Source organism: Phoca vitulina, unplaced genomic scaffold (assembly GCF_004348235.1).
Source record: "Phoca vitulina isolate PV1807 unplaced genomic scaffold, GSC_HSeal_1.0 scaffold26, whole genome shotgun sequence".
In the NCBI taxonomy this organism is placed as follows: Eukaryota; Metazoa; Chordata; class Mammalia; order Carnivora; family Phocidae; genus Phoca; species Phoca vitulina.
This window is the reverse complement of record NW_022589729.1, coordinates 2,661,626-2,684,332: the sequence shown is the minus strand read 5'-3', so window position 1 is coordinate 2,684,332 and position 22,707 is coordinate 2,661,626. Positions and strand designations below refer to the sequence as shown.

Sequence of the window (22,707 nt, the reverse complement as noted above, 5' to 3'; positions counted from 1 at the left end):
TCTGCGTCATTTGCTGCTCTTTCTTACGGGTCCGCTGACACTGCGAGAGTGACTTGCTCTTGCGGTGTGAATCCTGCTCTGGAACCTCAGCTCGCCCGCTGCTACCGGCCACATTTCCCTTCAGTCTGTCCCGGGCTGCTGGCTCCAGAATCCCTGTTTCCAGGGTCCCCTGACTGTTGTGGGCGTCCTCCCTGATTGCCACCTGCCACTAGGTCAGTCCCTGGTGACCTTGCAGCCAAGTCCCACCACCACATCCCTTCCTAGCCTGGCTCCGCCACAGCCCCCTGAGCGCTGAGATTTTGCTCCGAAGGTCTGTATGTGAAGAAAAACCGGCAGTGAAGCAGTCACTCCTGGTAGAGGACGGATACCCTGGCCAGCCAAGGCTTCAGCAGGGCAAGCTGCTGCCAAGAAATAATAGATTTCCCACTGCCCAAGTGAGATTCCGTCTTACCCTAGAGCGAAGTCCAGCGAGAGGCTCTGTGCCTTTGCCTGTCCCTCTCCTCTGGTCTCCAGAAATCCACGTCATTGTCCATGGCCCGGCCTGAGAGTCACCTCCTTCCTTCTTCAAGACACACCATCACCCACTTCCCTACATGCCGGGACCCCAGACTTTGTGACACTTCATGCTGACATTTAACCAGGTACAGCATGCATTTATTTATTTGTTTACTTATTTATTTAAATATCTATGTGAGCACCAGGTCTTACTCACTGTCATCATTTAATTCGGAATTCCACAAATAAGTATCCAGTGTCTACCTTGTGGTAGATAAGACACCTTTTTTTTTTTTTTTGATCTGACGTCTGCTCTCTCCTGGAGCTTCCTGCCTTGTGGGAAACAAGACATTTGATAAATCATCAAAAGGACAAATGTAGATTCTAGATGGTAGTAAGGGCTAGGGGAGTACGATGGGGACCTCACTGTGGTTGGGCTTCTGGAAAGTCAGCCTAGAGGTGACCCGAAAATAGATAAGTAAACAGTGGGGTAAGGAGCCCCCTGGGCAGAAGGCGAATCCTTTCTAAAGGCTCCAAGGAGCTCCAAGAAGGCCAGAAGCAATGGGAGGAAGGAGGAGAAGAGTAGCCAGGGCAGCAAGATGGGGTCGGAGGGTGACAGGGCTCAATGGCGCCAAGGCTTCAGGCCACGTGAAGGGCTTTCATGTGGACTCTCAATGAGATGATAAATCATTCAGCCACAGACCAACGGAGGACAAGGCTCACATGTCATAGAGGGCCGCTCAGTGAAGTACTTGAGCTGAACGCATAGAGAGACGAATGCTTCGAAAGCCTCCCCTGGTGCCCTGGCCCAGGAGGACATGGCCATCTGGTGGCCGGCGCCCATCCTAACTGCACCACTGGGCAGGGACTATGCTAGTAAGTCTCTGACTTTGGTCGATGAGTATATAATGGTATATAAACCCAGTGGGAGCTCCTAGTCCTACTTCTCAGGTGAGGAAACTGGGACTCAGGAACTAGAATTTGCTGGACTCAGTCCCCGTGTGTGCCACTGCTTTTGGACATTTCAAGTTTCAAAAGGTCAGGCTGTGTGACCATGTGGGCACCACATGCAGAGCACGGCTCAGGGCTGAAGGCAGGGGACTCATGGTTGCAGTTCACCTTCAGGGAATCTTTGTGCTGTTTAGGAAGATGATAGAACCTATGAACCACAGGACTGGCCTCAGAAAAGTCTTTTAGGGGATTCTAGTATCTCCCACTCCTAAGCCTCAATTCACCTCACCAAACTTGGTTTTGGACAAGACGAACTCCCCTGGGGTTATACTTCTGAGACACCACCATGCATGGTGCCATCTTGCTAGTTGATACTAAGTTATCGTAACTGGAAATGCAGAGTCCTGCTCTAAGATCTATACAGTGAATTGGGCATTCATCCACTTGGTATGAATATGAACTCTCTCTGACCAGTCACTGTCTCGACCTCATCTGGCACGCACTCAAGCTGCTGTCCAACGGGTGACAGTCAACACCCAACCACAAGACCATCAAGGGCCGTATCGTCAGGGCACGCTGCCACCCTGCCTGTGCCCAGCACCACACAACGGAAGTACACACGTAGGTCAACTCTGAGATCAAGATCTTCTCTGGCACCTCCTTAGCGTCATCCTTTCTAATTCATCTGTGATTAAAGCCCAGAATGAATACTGCCATGTAAGGCTCTTCGGATACACAGGACGGTTTGGTAGAACCTTTCATGGCTTGCACAGGATATGAAGTAGTGTGCATTTCTAGGCTTATGGCTGGGTTGTTTTCTTATTTCTGTTAAAAGTACAAGTTGGACAGTTACACATAATGTTTCCATGTCCCACAGATTTATGGAGTCCTTAGGTGAAATGTGCATCAGGAAGTTAAAACTTAAAATTTGTTTTATTTAACTTTGCAGAGTCAAAGAAAAATAAGCTCAGCCTGATTTAGCTAAATAATAGTGCCTTAGTGCAGAAAAGTATTTATATCTGAATAAACATCCTCTACACTCAGACCTGCATAAACCAAAACACATACACACTTACACACATCCATACACAGCGTTCATAAACAGGCAAAATTTCCACAGACTTTATCATATTTACATAGAACTCATATGCATTTAGAAAATACAGCACCTAAAGAATGCGTAGACCAACACGCACACACATGCACAGACACACAGATGTTGCGTAAACTCGAAAAGAGTAGATGTATAAGACAACAGAAAAATGTATTTACGCATATGGCTAAATCTGGATAATTCAAGCAAAGGGTATTTTTTTTTTTTTTAACTCTCAGTATAAATTATCCGATTGGCTGATTCTACACAGCCCCAAATTCTTCATTTTATTTTTATAATCTCTGATTTTGCTTTGGCTTTTTTGAAAGGCTATTATTTACTCAGGGCACACACAGAGATTGTATATACACCTTAACGATGAACGGTAGCTATACACAGAACACACACACACACACACGCACACACACAGATGAAACGTGTGGTGGAGACCTTGAGGCTATTTACCATCACACAGGAAGCTAAAGCCCCTTACACTTTTCTGACCATCCAAGAGACAGCAATTACCCCAGATTATCAGACCAACAATGACATGCCGCGTAAAGAGAGACACTGAGCCAACTCTACATCCCAAAGACTGGCATATTCAAGTACACTTAGGACATTAATAGCAATTTACGTGCCATCACTGAGACAAAGCCACAAAGACTCCACTGGCAGCCTCTTATTTTGAAGCCTATTATTTGTGGGAGTTACAGGCTATAATCACAACAGAAACTTTCAAAACCCTTATCTTCCGTGACGCACCAAATCTATTTCAGAGTCATAATTGCTATGTCACCAGAGAGTTTGCTGCTTAATGCACTCAAATGCCATTTAGTGTTTGCAGGGTCATTACAGCTAACAGAAGGGGGGGCGGGGGGGGATGTGGTGGGAAGTTGCGGGGGGAATGCAGACGGAGACTGCTGAGGGGGAATATGCTAGAATGGGGCACTAATTTATTTAGGGGAGGATATTGTTGTTTTGAGAATTCCATTTAACGACAAAATGAGAGTAAGAGCTTGAAAACTATCCATGGACTTGAGAATTTAGAATTCAGGTGCCACCATCCCAGAGATCTTTTGTGGAGGCTGGGGAATGGTTTATCTTGTTCTGGGATTCTTAACCAGGTGTCAGAGTGGGTTGGTTTTTTAAAGTTTTCATTTGTTTTCCTTTCACATTGTCCCAGAAACCTCTGCAGTGGGGGATCTTCCAATGGTGCTGTGGGTTCGGGAGTCTGACCTGGCTTTTCTGTTCATGTTCTGCTATGGAGCGAGAAGGGCGGAGGGGGACGGTGCCCACGAGGTGCCAAAATTCTGCAGCCCAGAAGAATGTGCTCCCTCACAGGTGGCCAAAGAAGATACCAGGAGGCTGATACAGCAGCCAAACTACCAGAAAACATCACGTCACTCAGAAGACCATTTTCTAGACCTACGGTCCTAAGAAAGCTTGTTCATGTACGTCACCTGCTTTCTTCATCCTGGCTACAAACTAGCCAAGGACGTACTTGGCAACTCCTAAATTCCGGCACAGGGTAAATTGTCAAGGACATTTTTGATTGATTAATGTATCTCTAACGTTTTCCAAGAAAACTCTTACGTTCTGTTTTCTAGCCCTGAGTTTTTTCATAGACTAGAAATACAGAAAATGTTAAGTGAATTCAGATTGCAGGGTTAATTTTCTTTTTAAAGATCAACACCAGTATTATATATCTGCCTTTAGTTTTCCTAGGATAAAAAAATCCACCTTTCATGCTGAAGAATTTTCTACAGGAACAGACAGAATGAGACCTTTTTCCACAGGAACCCCTTCCAATGAGAAATCAGAGTTTTCTCTGCATTGTCTACATGTTGGCAAAGTGCAGGATGGAATAATAACCTTACTGTATAAAAGTTCTTAAAAAATCAACAGAAAAGATGAACATTTCAAGAATACGTATAGAAGGCTGGCAAACATATGAAAAATGTTCAATTCACTAGTAATCAAAAAGATACAAATTAAATTAAAATAAAAACAAGAGGCCATTTTATAGTTTGATAATTGACAAAGATTTAAAAACTAAGATTGTGAACTGCTGGTGGCAACCCTGTGTTCATACAAGTTTCCAGAAGATTTGTCTGCCCTACACGCAAAAGCCTTAGTCTAATTCACATCCTTTGATCTGACAATTCCATTTCTAGGAATTTATTCAAGGAAATAACAGAAAATATATGCTGAGTTTTCTGTACTATGATGTTTACCACGGTGTTTTTAATGATAGTAAAAAAAAAAAAAAAAACCAAAAAACAAGAAACAGCTTAAGCATTGCACCGCAGAGGTTGATTAAGTAAATTATGGACTTTCCCTATACCACGCTTCTGTGCAGTTATTAAAGTTATGTTTGAGAAGAATGTTTAATGATATGGAAAATATTCATAATATATTTTTAGTAAAATAAGTAGGTGACAAAATGATATGTTCGATATGATCATAGCTCTTCTACGCCCACACAAAACACACAGAATGCTAGAAGGCCGGAAAGCAAAAAGTTATCAGTAACTTCCTTCTGTTTGATTTCCCTGCATTCTCCACATTTTCTATGTTAAATATTAATTTGTAATCAGAAAATAAGAAGTAAATGTAGAAATTAGACAAAGCGTATGCGGGAAAGTCCACATCTGATTTAGGTCTTTGTCTTGTGTGTTTGAAAGGCCTTGGCCAACCTCCAGGGCTCATTGGAAAACAAACCAAGGCAATCAATGGTCAAATACAGGTCTGAGGTCTTTCTTAGACGGAGGCAACTGGGACTCTCGCCTAGGGAAGAGAAAGCAAATGATTTCAAAACTCTCTTCAAAATATAACTACCTGCGAAGAATGTTAATCAGTTGTTTTTCCCCTGCCGCAAAAAAACAAGGTCAAAGAAGGCAAAACACGCAAACAACTTAGATGAGATGCAGAGTTGCTTGAGAATCTCCTTTTTATTTTCCCTGCCCTAATGACCAATGCAGTAACTGGGTAATAACAGATTCCAAGAAAATGTCTGCTGATTGAACGAGTGAATGAGTGAGTGAATGAACTCTGGATCAAGCTCAAGGTCACAGAGACGACCTCTTCTCCAGAAAAGAGTATGGGAAAGACAAGGAAGGGCAGAGATCTCTGGTCATTTAATATCTACCCATAAAAGACTTAGGGCGTGAGTTGGTGAAGACTGTAGGTTAAGAGAGAGAGAGAAGTTGGAGGTAAAGGACACGTACCAGGTTGTGATAAATGGAAAGAAAAAGAAGAAAAAAAATCCATTGTTTTATGGGAGAGCCTTTCTGGACAACAGAAACACAAAAATGCTTATGTTTGCAGGGGTTCCAGGCAGGCAGAAAATCCAGCCAGGTCTGCTTGCTGGTTTAAAAATAAATAAGCAAAAAATAAAAGGAAAGCAAAGAAAAGAGAAAGCTCTTGACTACAGATTCAAGTAGGCTTAGTGCAAAAAGCAGACATTAAGCACCTACTATGTACCAGGCCTGAACTGAAGGTTGGGATACAAAACTAGGGGCTCTTCTGTTTAGAAACCAGGGGGCCTAGAAAGAAGGTAAAGAAAACAAGCAGCAAAGGACTCCTATTCCAACCCAGCGTGCTAAGTACTATGTAGGTGCAGTCTGCAGGACTAGGAAGTACTTCTAGGAGAAGATAATCCTGTGCTACATCTTATAAATGGAGTGGGATTATGAGATGCTTGCCCACTGCCATAGGTTCTGGGCTATGGATTCTATTGCTTGAGAATTTTAATTTTAATCACCAGGAATTGCCTCTAGGAAAGGCCAAGCTCAGTAGGACAAGATGCAGAGAGAACCGACATTTATAGCACCAGAAGCTTCCAGAACCCATGGTCTAGATGTGAAGCACCAGGCTAGGTACTTGGTGATCTTCAATAGCAAAAATCATCACAGTAGACAAGGAATGCCGATGGATACTTGCAGGTCTGTTTTGCTCACCTTTAATTTTATTGTTGCTGTTACTGTCCTGATGTCTGGTGTTTTACCCCCCTCTGAATTTTTTTTTTTTTGGGGGGGACATTTTAAAAAATGTCCTGATTGTTTTAATAAACTTGATTTAAATAAGATAATGCAAATAAAGTGCCTAGCACATGAGAAGTCAGTGTTAGTTATTAATACAATTATTAAATGTCATTTTAGCCTGTTAATTTTCTATCCTTACCGTGTTTTAATTGTTCTTTAATTTACTGCTTTATACCACTTCCTTATTTTATTACTACTTGATCTGTTTTATAATCTTTGTAAGTATGTTCTTAGCTGATGTTATTTATTTTAACCACTCACCCTAGCTTATTTTATGCTTTTAGTGTTCTCTTTAGTAATTGTGTGTCCTAATTGCTTTTAACCTTCACTTTGCCGCTTAACACGCAATTTCCTCATCCTCCTGCCATTCTTATCCTCCTGTCTGCTCCCTCGTAGTTCATTAGTATACTCTTTCTTCCTGATTCCAATTCTCTTCTTTCCCAGCTCTTTTTATCTAAATGTTTATCATGGAACTACAGTTGACACATTTCCTCGCTCTTTTATATTTAATATGTGTCACTCTTTTTTTATATTTAATTTTTTTTTTTTTTTAAAGATTGTATTTATTTATTCATTAGAGACAGAGAGAGAGAGGCAGAGGGAGAAGCAGGCTCCCAAGGAGCAGGGAGCCCGATGCGGGACTCGATCCCAGGACCCTGAGATCATGACCTGAGCCGAAGGCGGACGCTTAACCATCTGAGCCACCCAGGCGCCCTTATATTTAATTTTTAAAATTTTATTCATATTATATTATCCTTGAATTTTGTTACATTTAGTCTTTTATTTATTTTTTAAAAGATTTTATTTATTTATTTGAGAGAGAGAGAGAGTGTGGGCTGGAGGGAGAAGGAGAGAGAATCTGACGTAGACTCCATGTTGAGCGAAGAGCCTCACAATGGTGAGATCACAACCTGAGCCGAAACCAAGAGTAGATCGCTTAATCTACTGAGTCACCCAGGTGTCCCATTACATTTAGTCTTTTAATGGATTAAAAATGCCAAGTGTTCAGTGTCAACAAAGAGGAGGGACTGTCTCAGTAGAAGTCCTACCCAGCAAAGTGAGGTGGTCCCTTCTGTTGGTCTGGGAGAAACTGTGACTTCTGTGGTTGAAACCCTGGTTTCTTCAATGCTAACCTTCCCCCTAAAACCATTATTTAACATGGGTAAGCTATTAAGTTAATAAGCAAAATTTTCCTCTTCTTCCATTTTTCTGTCCCCAAATTAAAAAAAAAAAGGATTTCTCTTGACTTCACACATAGATTCCTCAGACAGTCTTACTGTGTATCTTAATGAACCACCAAATTTCTCCACGAGGGGACACCGGATCTAAAATTTCTGCCCTCTCTCATATGATCACTGGGTCCTTGGATAAGGTGGTTAACCAAACAGGACCCAACAGTGATGTGGTGTAGGCTGTATCCAGGGAAGGGCTTTCTATATAATTTTTAGATTTAATTTTGAGAAGAGAACCCACTGGTCTTAAGCATTCTATATGCCACCCCAAAAGGATACATAATGTAATAGTCATAAGTGAGTTCTCACAGTTCTTTTCCCTATCAGCCAGGCTCTAAAATATTTATTATCAGGAAACATAACGGATTCTCTTGGTGTAAGGTTCTTACCAAATCCCTTTACTTAACGTAAGAAATAGAGGTTCAAGGCTCCCTCTGGACAAAGGGAAAAACAGAGGCTTTGGAGTCAGACTTGGCTGGGTCCACATCCTGGCTCTATCCCTTTCTGGCTATTTGATCTTGAGTAAACTACTTAATTTCTGAGTCTCTGTTTTCTCAACCATAAAACGGAGAAGAGAGTGTTAACAAAAACACTGGACTAGGGGAGCCTGGGTGGCTCAGTCCCGGTTAAGTGTCCGACTCTTGATTTTGGCTCAGGTCATGATCTCATAGCTGTGAGATCAAGCCCCACATAGGACTCCGCACTCAGCAGGGAGTCTGCTAGAGATTCTCTCTCTCCCTCTGTCCCTCCCCCTGCTCACGCCTCTCTTTCTCTATCTCTCTCAAATAAATAAATCTTACAAAAAAGATTAAAAAAAAAAAAAACTGGGCGCCTGGGTGGCTCAGTCGTTAAGCATCTGCCTTCGGCTCAGGTCATGATTCCAGGGTCCTGGGATCAAGTCCCACATCGGGCTCCCTGCTCCGCGGGAAGCCTGCTTCTCCCTCTCCCACTCCCCCTGCTTGTGTTCCTGCTCTCGCTATGTCTCTCTCTGTCAAATAAATAAATAAAATCTTTAAAAAAAAAAAAAAGATTAAAAAAACACACTGGACTGTATTAGGATATACACTAAATGTACAAGTTAGTGTTCTTAGTGTGGGTATTGGTAGAAGCTCAGGTTTGCCTCAGAACTTTACACATCGAGTTGGCTGTGCCTTTGCTCTCTTACCTCTCGAAAAGGGCACAGAGGATTCAGTAGTGACAGTGGGTCTCTCTATGAATCCCAGCTCTGGCAGGAGAGGGGCCTGGTGCTTCTCTCCTTAGAACCTCACCCTCTTTGATTATCCCCTTAGTCTCGGGGTTGGCCGAAGATGGGGTTGCACACTCCCACGACAGATCACTTCTCTAAGGAGGAACAAAGTACAATTTTGGACTGGTGTGTGGCTTTGAAAAATAATAGGTTTATATAATCTGGGGGAGAAGCTTCAGAACTGGACTTTAAACTAAAGGGGACTAGAGAAGAAAAGGGAGAAAAAGACAGAAGATGGAAGAGGGGGAGATGTAGTATCTTCGAAGTGAGGAAATCCACTATAATTTTCAAATATCATTAGTGTCTATTTTTATGTATTTCAAAAGTCCTTATTATGGCAAAGGGAACATAAGTCCCTTTAAAAGCAGTTATATCAAGTCAGAACCAAAGACAAGTGTAGAATAAAGCATCTGATTCGATATGCAATGGACTTTTTTGGCTCTCAGATCGAGTGAGGGGGTGAGTGGCGGTGGGGGGCAGGGGGGGGGGGGGGGACATCCGACTGCCTAGAAAAGGACAGATTACTTTGTGGACAACTTTGTGCTCTGTCCTTCTTTTTCCTTTGTTTTTATTTTTGTAAACTACGAGAAAGGGGTAGACACAAGAAGGTGAAGGATAGTAAACTTTTCACAAGTGCATTACATTGGTCAAAACTCAAGAGAATGTACACTTAACCATCTGTATGCTTAATTGCATAAAATTTTACTTTGGAAGAGAAAGAAAACTGTAAACAAATACTGAACACTAGTCAATGACACCCATGCCAGCATGTTTAGTCAGGCAAACCTGTACTGCTATCAATTTACTTCTACAATTTACTTTGGAATGCATCAGAAAAGTAAGCTGGCTCAGCAATGGATAGAAGGACATAGATATGGGTAGACGTAGGATGAAATATGGATGCCAGAACGTAGGAGGTAGGCATAGTGGTTTCACTGTGAAATTCTCCCAACTCTTCTGTATGTTGGAAAAACTTTAAAATAAAATGTTGGAAAAAATTTTTTAGAGGTAGTATCCTTCTTGCAAAAACAAACCAAAACAACACAACGTAATTCCTTCTCTTAGGTAAGCCCTAAGCAGCATTCAAATGTGCTTCTTGCTAGAGCGAAGCTTCTCAAACCGAATGTGCTTAGAAATCACTGGGGGATCTGCTTAAAGCACAGTATCTGATTTAACAGTCTTGGTGGGGCTTGAGAGTTTGCACTGCTCACAAGCTCCCCGGTGTTGCCGATGTGGCTGGTCTGCGGCCACGCTCTGAACAGGCTAGCAGGTCAGGGGGGAGGGAACAGCTAAGCAGTGGCCACCAGCAAAGGCCCTGGGCACCTGGGAAATCTGAAACGGAGATGGGACCTCCTATAAGCTCCAAACGGTTTTTAGATGTAAAGAAAGGGTGCAAGATGAGGTCAAAGACATGTCTGGCTTCGGCTTGAAAATTATTAGGTTAGATGAATGGATGGCTGACAGAGTTGACAATTACTGCAAATAGAACCACAATAAATGTGGCATTTATATATTTATATCTTAAACCTTCCCCCATAGTCTTTCATGATTTAAAGCATTTGATTATGCTAATCTCAGTTAACTTCTTGTACACGGTTAATTTTTAATAAAGAGTTCTATTTACTTTAGGAAAGGCTGATTTAGGCAGAAAGCATGTTTCTCTGTGGTCTGTGTTAGGAAGTTTGCTCTGTTTTCACAGCGTGGTCACAGTGTCAATATGATCGTCCCACGTTTGGTGGCCCCTATGTGGCTTGGCGGGGAATCTAGAACGGCATTGTACAACATGGCAGCGACTCGCCATGTGTGGCTCTTAAAATTTCAATTAATTCAAATTAGATACAATTACAAATTTGGTTTTTCAGTCACACTAGTCACATTTCAAGTGCTCAACAGCCATGTGGGGCTAATGGTTAACTTATTGGCCAGCACTAAAATAGAACATTTCCATCAGTGTAAAAAGTTCTTTTGGACAGCATGCTTCTACAAGGAAAGACTAGTTTTTGGCACAGTTACTTGTAAAATCTCTAAAAGAATGGCAAATGTCAATCCATGTTTCTAGGCCACTCATATTTTTAGTTGATAGGAATAGGATTATATATGTAAATTCCTCTCACAATGGCCATTCCCAAAATTCTTTAAAATAGTATTAATTTGGCTATATTGGGTGGTATAGACCTTCTGTTTCGGAGAAGCAGGGACGGAATGAGCTAACTCCCAGGCTTGCTAGCATTCTGTGACTCTACCGAGTGCCAAAACCATGTCTTATTGACATCCGTGTGGCCCATGATAGATATTAGAAGGTCATCAATAAACATTTGTATAATAAAGCATTTACTCATTTATTTACTTATCTGGTCAGCTGTTCCAGACTCAAATCGGTCCCACCTTCTGCCTTATTTCTCCATCAAACTGGAGAATAGAAACACTTTGCATTTAGAGATACGGAAAAGAATTTCCCCAAACTCAAATAGAGCCAGAGGTAAGTAGAGATTGTTTTTTAAAAAGTGCCAAATTTAAAAATAACAACTGGATTTTCTAAGACAGAGGTCTAACATGTTATCTGAAAACAAGCTAAGAACATGGAACTCCTTCCCAGAAGGCAAGAAGCCATCAGCAGAAATCGATGCCAACGTTTCCCACAATTAAATTCAGCCGATTTCATTAGCTTAATATTTACTGAGGTCTAGAGGGGCCGTACCACTTTCAGGAGCAACTACAAAAACAAACTGCCCCTTTCAGGTTGTGAAATTTTTCTTTATAGAGCAGAAGGCGGCACCGACTTGAGTCTGGAACATCTGACCAGATCCTCGCCCAAGGAGAGCATGGCTGCAGGGCCAAATCTGGGCCCAACTGGGCAGGGTGCTATAAAGTACCAATACCAGTGAAAACAGCACGATGTACAATTGTCATCTCACAGATGGGACTCTTTTTAAGAACATAAATTTCTCTTTAATTTATAGCTTTGAATTATTACCCTTCCTGTTGTTTCCTAGAAATGGGAAAACACCATGTTTCATAAGCAGAATATGATCCTGGACGAGGCCAGCAGGAAACGGAGTCCTATTAAGGGAAAGTGATTTGTCCACAGTCACACGGGCAAAAAGCAGAAACGGAATATGCGTATGTACACGCACTGTGAATGTGATCACGTCTGGAGTGATCGCATCACTAGGTTTAAGATCAACCAAATTCTTTGTGACTACTTCTACAAAAGGATAAGAAGTCTCCACAAAGGGATATATATTCTTGTAAGCCCACGGTATGGCTTTTTGTGGTGGGAGGAAGGTAGATTTCTCCAACTACTGCTGGTTGGTCTTGAATTCCTCTCTTCTGCTGTGTAACTCACTTCCAGATTCCCTCCTAAACTTCAGAGTTGATTGGCTCCCCTGTTCGAGTCTTCAAGAATAGGAAACCTGATCGCAAAGCACCGAATGAGATTGAAAACTAAAACATGTGCTGTAAAATCATGATTGGCATCAGGATTTTACATCATCTCAGGTCCAGGCTTTCCCCAACCTGACCTAGATATAAGAGGACGTTGCCTTCCTCCCCAAGGTCAAAAATACTATGGATGGCTTATTTATTGAATGGATGGATCGACAGGTGGATGGATGAATACATGAACACATGAATGCATGAGTGTATCAAGATGCCATTGGATGATGTGGCCTCATTTGTTTTCTGTACCTTGAAGGGCTTTCACCTGGCTGCTGGGGAGAAACAATGGATTACATATGAAATTACAATATTGAGATTTTTTTGCTTCTCCAACTATTGTGGGCTCAAAATGTTTTTCAGTTCTCAAATGCTGAGTTGGTATGGTATTAAGTTTTAAAAGCCTCATCAAGTAAGGAGCTAAAGGGGCTTCCTCCATTTTCTTTTGACTCTGCCATAAAGGCAAGCTAGGTTGGAAGCTTCTGAAGGCAGGAGTCCATCTACACCATTGCTGCCACCTTCAAACCCTCCAGATATTAGTTCACCATGTTCAGACCTGTCAATTCTCATCACTCCCTCTACCCCTACAGAGGGCTGTTCACAAGTCCCCAGCTGCGGCATTGGGAGGCACCTGAAGGAAGCTAACTGGGGAGCATATCTGGATATATTTTCATACCTTCAAATTTTGAATTCCACTAACAGAAGAATTAAAACTTCATATAATTAAAATGAGTTTTTAAAGATTTGCATATGAATTTTAATTATCACTCTAACTTCCCAGTCCTACAATTCCACATGTGGCAACATCTTATTAATATATACTTTAAGTGGAAGGAGTTCTCTCAGAAGTAGTTAAGAAAAAATTAAAATGATGGCACGTGGCCAAGTATTACCAAGTAACCCTTCTGATATCCAAGCACCTGCAATGTGTTCACCTCAACAGGATGCTATTTTTGTCCTAATGATTTACAGGTTATTTATTTTCTTAATAAACGTCCTTTTCCCCCCCTTTGCTTAACACAGGAGAAAAGCAAACCAAAACAAAACTACGTATGCTATGGTTTACAAAGCTAAAAGTTTCATCTCTATTTTTCTGCTCCTATAATTATCACAGAGCAACACAGACGAGATGCCTCTGTCATAAACTGACGTTAATGGCACTCTGCCTTTTCAGAGAGAACACTAACACTTTATTTCCATCTTCACTAAAACTCTTGAATAAGAAACATCTTACAGGGGTTTCTATTTATGTTTAAGATTGGCTGGAGTGAACGCACTCCCTCAACTCACATTTGAAAATAATTAAAAATAAAGTGCTTTGCCCCTGAAGAATAATGCTTTCTGCTACCACCTATCTCTGAGAATTCAACGGGAAAGGTTGGTGTAAGGAAAGCTCTTCCTCCTGCCCATTTAGGACCTCAAGATACAATGGGAGGGGAAGCAATGGTGTAGGCTAGAAGGAAGGCCAGAGGCTAAGTCTCTCAAAAGAGTTCTCTAGGGAGCGCAGTCTATGATTGAGTCTGGTGTCCCTGGAGCTGACAGTGAGAACCAAAGATTGTACTTGTAGATCTCTAGATCTAGAACTCTAGATATCCACTCTAGAACTATCCAGCTGAAAGGGAATTTACAGCTTGCTTCTCTGGTAAATTTCACAGATGAAGCAAAAATACAGTGTTGACGGGACTTTATCAAAAGAAAAGGCACAGGAAGGATTTAAGTTTCCCAGTTTCTAGTTGCCTCTACCTCCCACAAGTTTGTCCGTGGAGGTTCCAGTCCCACATCTGGTGGAGACAATGTTATATGGCTACATGGACGGTATCCCACAAACAGGTGTTGACACAGGGATTCTTTTAGGACAAGAGGAGTTCTGCAGAATTCAAAGGGATCATCCTCTTGGCAATATCACCACTACAGAGCTTTATGTATCTAATGCTGATGTGAATCGGATTCTCAGAGAATCTGCACTGGCCAAAAAGTTTAGAAACTTTTTATAAAAAGGAAGACTTGGGGCACCTGGGTGACTCAGTCAGTTGAGCATCCCATTCTTGGTTTTGGCTCAGATCATGATCTTGAGGTCATGGGATCGAGCCCCATGTCGGGCTTTGTGCTCAGCGGGGAGTCTCTACGGGATTCTCTCTCTCCCTCCCCCCCCCCACTCTCTCTCTCTCTCTCATAAATACATAAATAAAATCTTTTATAAAAAGGAAGACAAGAAACTTTTTGAATCAGAAACACGATGTATTTGTGGGTTACTAAAGCATTTAAAATAAAAATCATTTCCAGATCTTTACTACTATGTAAGATGTGGCTATTGGTTACTAAATAAATACACTTTCTAAATTCAGTGGCAACTTGTCTTCTCCTACCTAATGTATTCATCAGTCAACATGTTCTGAGCAACTAATGCAGGCATTTAGGAAATATTTAGGAAATATACGGGAGTGGAGGACACTAAGACCAATTAAGTCTGTCTGTTCACGTATCTGTAATACAAGAGAATGTGTGATAAAGCAGAGAGAAGCAGGGAAGAAGGGCTTAGGAGGATAACCTGGGCAGCCAGGAGGAACTGGCTGTTGGAGCGAAAGTATGATTTTGAGAGTGGGGAGGCATGGGGAAGGTGGCACAGGAATGAAGGACATTTACGTAGATGGCAGCCAGGTGCAAATGTAAGGGGGATGTGCGCAACCAGGTACAGATGAACTGACCATGTTGCCCAGCACCGACATTTTGCCTGGATGTCAGGGGGGTGAGGTAGAAGGGCAGGCAGATCAGGACCAGGGTGCGGGAGACTCTGAGTGTCAGACTTGGGGTCTGATCTTGCTTAGGTAGGCAACAGACAGGTGCTGGTGATTTCTGGGCAAGGAATGGCCGAATTCAGAGGGTGTGTGCAGGAGAAAGGAGACACTGAAGTCAGTAACAGTAATGAGAAAATGATCACAATGGCCAAGCCGATGAACTATTCTAGAACTAGGACAGTGGTAGTGAGAAACGAAAGAGGAGAATAAACGTGAGAGCTGAGTGATCTAAGCCTGTCTGATTGACAGGGAAGTGCAATAACCTCCCTCCATTACTCAGACCCACTCTAACCTGCAAAGTACTCTGCCCATTGTCATCTGAGAGCACAAAGGACTTACGGATGTATAATTTCATGCTTGCCGCCGCTAACGAAGGAGGTGTTTAAGACTTGCACAACTCTACATCCTTGTCCAAAGCGTATCTTTCCATCAGAAGAGAAAAAAGTGACAACCGTGTCCTAACCAATCCTCACTAGGAACTGCCTACTGTGAAAACTGCTCACACAAGAGGAGAAAAAAAGGTCAAATTAGAAAGTTATCGCTTGTAACATTTCATCCTGCATTCATGTAGAACCATTTCTGCTTTGCCAAGCCCTTTCCTACTTATTTTCTCATTTTTCCTAAAGCAGCCCTTGGGGTATTAATAAAGCGTGGGAATTACTGGCCCCATTTTATGGAAGAGAGGTATAATGCCTGCCCACGGACACACGGGACCGACCAGGCCCAGAGTCTCCCAGCTCCTCCCAACCTTCCACACCTTCACCACGTGGGCTCAGTGAAAGGCGAGGAAGTGGTCTGAACTTCATGGGATTTAAAATAGACACTGGTTGGATAAGATATGGGTGCTATGAAAACCCAGCCAGGGGAGCAGATAAAGGCTGCCCAGAAAATGTCCTCCACCGAGTGAAACACAATCCAGAGTCCAGCTGGGAATTCCATTGCTGCCTTGGGTTTATGAATTGTTTATTTTTATTTCTTGGCTCGAACCCTTCATTCCTGCCCTTGTCTCTTGTCATCTCCCTCCTTCCCCCTCTCTTTCTTCTCCTGGAAGCCAGAGCCCGGCTCCGCACATACACACACGGCCGCGTTGAACACCACTGTCTAAAAACACAGCTCGCTCTAAAAAGCTTCATCTCCTGCAGGTGGCACAATTTAAAAATTTAAAATGGACACCCAAGGAACATATCATATCACGATCAGCCTTCGAATCATTTACCCTGCTTATTAAAGACCCAGAAATAAAATAAACACAGTTCCCAGCGGAAAAGAAATGAACACACAATGAGAGATTCTTTAGAGTGGCATTTTCAAGCCCAGTTTCTGTGGTGAGCTTATGTAATCAGACGTAACTGTCTGCACACGTCTGGTTACAATCTTCCAGAAATGATTCCCAGCCCACCTGATAGCGTCAGGGGTCAGTGTTGACCCCCGCAGAGTCTGAGCGCCACCCTCTTCTGCACTATCCAATTAGGAAGCGAGGATGCCACAGAGCAGAACTGTGAGCCCATTTCCTGCCTACTCGCATAGACTTTCTGCAGCTCATATTCTCCTCCCCACACTCTGGTACTTTCCTCTTGTCTTCCACTTATACAGAGCAAAGCTTTTTCTGGAAAAATCTTTTGAGATAGAAGATGTATCTCAAAATGTCTCAGAAAACGCACAAATGCATATGTGCTTAAACTGCCCGCCGCACCCCACCCCCCCCCCCCCCCCCCCCCCGACAAGCACAGAGCAACCTCATTCATCTGGGGTCCGTTTTTAAGAACATACTTCTCCACCACAGTATCTTGTGTTTTTCTAAGCGGGCTTCCAGCAAGCCAGCCATTAACATGGTAATTATAATTAGCATAAGCACAAGAAGAGAAGAATGCCTCTGCTCTGGAAAATCCTTTCTGGAAAAGTGACAGGATTGCCCAGAGTACATTCAACAGGGTTAGCTTTGACCTCCTCCATCTCCTGCCAGACAAGGACTTGATAAATATCATACAAATTCAGAGGAGATTCTGCCTAAAAAAGGTAGAAAATAAAGCGCTCCTAATTGGCCGGGGCCTTAAAAAGTCACCAAGACACTCAGGACCTGGTACTTGACTCTTCTCTGACATCCTGACTGAGTAGCTAGCTACGCCATGTTTGAACGCTCTGATGACGCGGAATTCTTGACTTCCAGAGGCAGCCAACCCTTCTCTGGACGACTCTGACTGGGAGAAAGGCTCATCAAAGGTCGAAGTGAGAGGTGTTTCTCTGAATCTTCTACTTAGTGCTCCTATCCTTGCCCCGCTTAGATCACTCATGACGAATCCAATCTTTCTCACAAATAGCATGTCTAAAACTACTATATACCACCCACAGCTTCTCATTTATGGGCTAAGAATTCCTAATTCTTGCAACCAGTCCTCGTGATGAACCTGTTGGTATTCTGTTGATTCCTTCCAGTCTCGCCTGAGTCGTGTCTGATTTGACCAACGCAGGGTCGAAGGAGCCCTCACCTCCCCCACTGCACACACTACCTCAATTAGTATAGACTAGGATGACATTAACACGTCATGCCTGCCTTTCCTTCATCCCATCCCCAATTCATTTGAATCATAACACCAGAAACAAACAAGCACAACAAAATCATCACCATCAATCAACCGCAGTTTTCTTCTATAGTTCTGAGCCAATGGTTCTACTGGAGCCTCCTGCGACCTCTAAAAGCCCAGGAAATGACCCCTGATGTAAAGAACAGCCTCCTTTTCCAGGCTGCCTCTTGCCCTCACTTGCTGTCACCGCTGCTGAGATAGCGGACGATTGATCTGAGAAATCAAGTTGGATTGCTGTCCCAAATCTACATTCGGTTCCCCTTGTGTCTGTCTGATCGATTTCACTCTGTGCGACACAGCTTGTCGCTATGAATTTTCATGCTAGTCAGAAGCCGCCAGCGCGCCCAAGAACGAGGAGAGGGTCCCGGCGCCCCTCCCCGTCCCTTCCACGTCCCCAGCCTTGGCGTTAATTTCTTTCTGGTTTCCGTCCTTAGCCAGACTGGAGAAAGGTGCTTTTTCGGACCACAGACCTGGATGCAGTGGATCTGGGCTACCGGTTTTCCTGCCCGGGGTCCCCGGGCCCTGGCTCGTGGTGACATTTCCGACCGCTGTTGTGTCACCTGTTCAGCAGGCGCCTCTCAGCTGCACGCGAGTGGCCGCAGGTGCCGGGTGGACACTGATTGGGTGTGACAGCCCTCGACGCCAGCTGCCCGCGTGCAGCCTGCCCGTCGTCACTTGCTTGCAGGGAGAACGCCGCCGATGGCATGGCCGATACGGAAACGAGAAACTAGGGGACGGTAAAGCTAAGAGAAGTCCTACTAAGTGGCATTCCGAGCCCTACGGCTTTGAAATAATTGGTTATGAGAGAATAAAAACAAAGGGGGTGGGGGAGCCTTGTTTTCTTACACTGATGCCCTGCGGACTGTACATCTGACTGGCTGCGAGTCCGTCACTGTATCCTCCTGTCTGGCTGATAACATGGCGAAGGGTATCCACCTAAACAGATGAACAACAACAGAGAGGAGATTAGTCAGGGAGATGCAGGGGGAGGGAGGCAGAGCATCATCACGCAAGCTACCGCGTGGGCGTGCCGGACTGACACAGTCCTGGCCGAGGTATCCTTCCCGGGAGGGGGCCGCTGGGAGGAGGCCGGCTTCTCTAGCTGCCAAATCCGTTTTCCTTTCTGAGTTCAGTCAGTGAGACAGGAACACGGTCAAAGGCACCTGGGATGCCCACCACTGAAACTAACCCACAGCGCTGCAGGAGACGGCGGGGGCTGGAGGGCAGGGGGCAGTGAGAGGGGACAGAGTGAAGGAGCTCCCCCCCCGGAGAGATCACCCTACATCACTTCACCCTATGCAAGTCCAGGCTCTGTCTGGAGGGGGCTTGGGCAGCCGTCTCCCAGAGAGAGCAGTATGTGACTAACACTGTCCTTGTGAGGACTCAGGTGATGGCTAGCTGTGTGGTCGCTCGACCAGATTGACCACGGCTCCTCATACTTGTCCCCAGGCCGTGTTTCCTGAATCACTGGCCAGGTGGTTTCTTCCAGGCGTGAGGTGCTTCCTGCTGCACATGCAGGGTGGGAGACTGGGCGAATGGGGCTCAGAACTTCCTTAGCCATCTGACCCAGAGCATTCGACTTGACCCTCTCACGGCAGGCTCTGTGCTGAGACAGTAGGCTGGCTTCCTGAGATGTAGTAAAGGCAGGCTGTTCACTAATGGGCACCAAGGGTTTACACCACACGAACTGACTTCGCTTCCCAACATGGGCTCTGACTCTTGACCAGAAACCCAAGTCCCTTGACCTCAAGGATGATTGAGAAGATGAGTTTAGTCAACCTGGCCAGGTGTTTTTAAAGCTTGAAACGAAAATAGGAGATACAAAGGTATTTGCCTACTCATCAATTACCTCCTTATTTGGCAAATATGGAGTGTGGGAAACCCACAAACAAGAGGGAGACCTGCAACGTCAGACAACGGACTGAACTCCTCCTCCCTTTCCCTTCAGTGAAGAAAGAATACTCTGGTTCTATGTGCCCGATGGGCCTTGACCACCTCACCCTATGCTTGCTTCTCTCCTGCTTTCCCACTGTGGCTGACAAGCCAGAGCCAAATGCATTCACAAAGTGTGGACGAGATTCCCCATGACCATGGTTGTCTTTGGTTTGGTTTGGTTTTGTCGTTGGCAAGATTTTGTTTCTACATTTCCCTCTCTCTCTCCCCCTTTCTCTCTTCCTCTCTTTCTCTCTCTCCCTCTCTCACCCTCTCCCTTGCTCTCTCTTCCTCTCTCTCTGGACAGGACTGGCAAGTGCCAATACAACCGAGGGCTCTTGGACTCCAATGCATTCACCTGGTGGCACATTGGCTGGGTCCCTACCTGTGACTGCACGTTGGCTCCAACCTGGGCCCCTTGGTAAGAGTCCCCATTGAGTGACTGCACGCCCATGAACAAATCTCCAGAGTTTGACATGTTAAAAGAACTGGAAGAACCTGGAAAGGAAAGAGTGAGGCACCTGAATCACAGAAAGGAAAAGGCTCAACCCCTGCAACTAACAGCCAAGAGGAAGAATGACATGCAAAGCAACCCCCCCAAATAAATACTAAAATAAAAATAACATCAACAGAGTCTGGTTAGTAGCATGAAGAACAGAGCAAGCAATAAAGGGTGCATATCGCTCATGTTATGTGAAGCCACATCTTACTGCAAGTTGCCAATAGGACTGCGTCCCCTTAACGACTTCAAGCTGAGAAAGGGAGTATTTATTCGCATTTATTCTTCTCAACTTAGTCTATTTGAATTGGAAATGGTCTCCAGGACCTCTCTTTCATGCCCGCAAAATTCTAGGGGTTGCCAGGGGACCACAAGCTGAAGAATATGGGCTAGTCAATGGTACTTCCGTCACCACGATGGAGCACATGAGCTATTTGGCTGGTTTCCAAATATGCTATTGCCAACCCATCTGCCCTCACATGGGAAGCAGCCCTGGTGAGGGAGGGTGGGGAGTGCATGAAGGCAATGCCACACATTAGGGCTGGCCCCGGGGTGGGGAGTCCATTGACATTCCTGATTTCTAGAAAGAAGGTTAAGCTCCTTGCTGGGTGGCAAGCAGCCCGAGAGAGCCTCAAGGACTGCAAGAAGAATGTGAGAATGGTGACGTCTTCCCTTGCCAGCTGCTATTATGGAGGAACATGAAACAGAATAATGGCCCCGGAATTCTGAAGCATGCATGAAATATGAAATGCTAATAATAACACTTACGATAATAATAAAAGTGGGCCTCAAGAAGAGCAGTCAACCATCTGCTTTTCCCTCCCAGAGAAGAAGCCTTCTCCCACATAGTTAGCCTTCAGGCAGCACCCAGGTTGCACTGTGATAAACCCAGCCCACCCTCAGCCTCAACACAAGGGCGTGGAGAAGCTTCTTATTATTCTGAAGTCATCGTGCAGCTCAGCGCATTAGGAAAGAAAGCTCAACGTGCAGGGTTTGGTTAAAACATGACATTAGCCTAGAAAAGGAGAGACCTTAGGGACCCAGGTCAGTTCCACTCTATTTCCAACTCTGTCTTGCTCAAATTGTGCTCTTGTCCTCACATTTTGACAGCCATCATCCATGCGGGATCACCCAGCAATGATGCCCCAGCTCTGACACTTTCTTAATCTCCCAAGGTAGGGAATTGCGCTCTCCTAGAGGGCTATCTCCTGGAGCTCAAGAGAAGGCTTTTTCTGTGCCGTAGAAGAATCACTTTACTAGCAATGAATTCTGCACTCTGCCACTCTGCTCTATGCTGAACTGCTCATAGGATCCTCATACTTCAAGGAGGGAGCTATTTTGAAGAACCAAATGGTTCACTTGGGGAGATCCTCAAGGTAGGAAACATCTCTGTTTTTCTTTGTTTTGGGGATGTCCACCCACACGCAGCAACTAGCTAGCTCTTGTGCTACATAAGCTGATCCTCCACACTCTGTTGTCACGGGAAGAAGGGAATGCTTTCTTTGTGGGGGCGGGAGGGCGACTCGAGCCGGCCTGCATGTCCTATCCACATCCTTCTCAACCTTTCTTTTTATCAGAGCTACAACCTAAATAATAAGAGCCATTTTGTCATCATTCTTACAACACATGCTCACATTTAGATGGCATCAGAACCAGGAATTGTTAGCTCCAGGACCCCAAATTATAATTGTTTATATAATATCAGAACTTTTTGCCCCCTAAGAGTATTCAGTTTGATGCCCAGATACTTTCTTTCTCTCCCAAATACCATGTAGTAAACCCACACTCCTTATGCCTGGCTGATGGTTTGTTGGAAATGAGCACGCAGACTGAGAAACGGGAGAAACCCCCAAAGGGCTGCGTTGGTGCCAAGGAACATGGCATCCACGGAACCATGAAGGTATGGGATGTGCCATTTACAAGATACACACTGCAACTGACACAGATGATTTAAAAAATATATGTGCATAGATAAATTGTAAATATGTCCGGCTGCCTAACATACATAGAGATAAATATGTGCATATCAATGGCCTTCATGTACAAATGCATTTGAATCAGAGTAAATCAGGAATTGTCCCTGTGCTCTTGCCTCGGCTATTCTGGCACTTTGTTGTCTCTGTACGGCCCTGTACTACATGACCACGGCTTCCGACTCTCTGATAAGTAACTAGAAGCAGGGATGGCTCTGAGAAGAGGCCAGGGGCCACGAACACCACAAGAAAGCAGACAGAAGCCCGTGCAAAACTCGAAATAAGGAGAAGACATGTTCTTCATTGGGCACTGGAAGGGAGAAAAAACTTATCACAGAATGGACAACTTTCTGAGAAGGACGTATCCTTGACGGAGAGCGAATGGGCTGTCTTGGAGGTGCTGCGAGGTCTCAAAGAACCCCGACGGA

At 44.2% G+C, this 22,707-nt stretch overlaps 1 protein-coding gene across 3 annotated transcripts in view; it reads right to left on the bottom strand.

Annotated features, from left to right (window-relative positions):
• The window catches only part of PBX1 (PBX homeobox 1), a 280,125-nt gene that overhangs the window by 11,544 nt on the left and 245,874 nt on the right, over positions 1-22,707 (bottom strand). For 2 of the 3 annotated variants that reach the window (XM_032422112.1, XM_032422113.1), the window contains 2 exons: positions 20,193-20,305; positions 18,722-18,811 (listed from right to left, as the gene is read on the bottom strand). In XM_032422112.1, coding sequence (XP_032278003.1) covers positions 18,722-18,811; positions 20,193-20,305 — 203 coding nt within the window. The remainder of the gene's footprint in view (positions 1-18,721; positions 18,812-20,192; positions 20,306-22,707) is intronic. The other variant, XM_032422114.1, reaches the window with a different exon arrangement.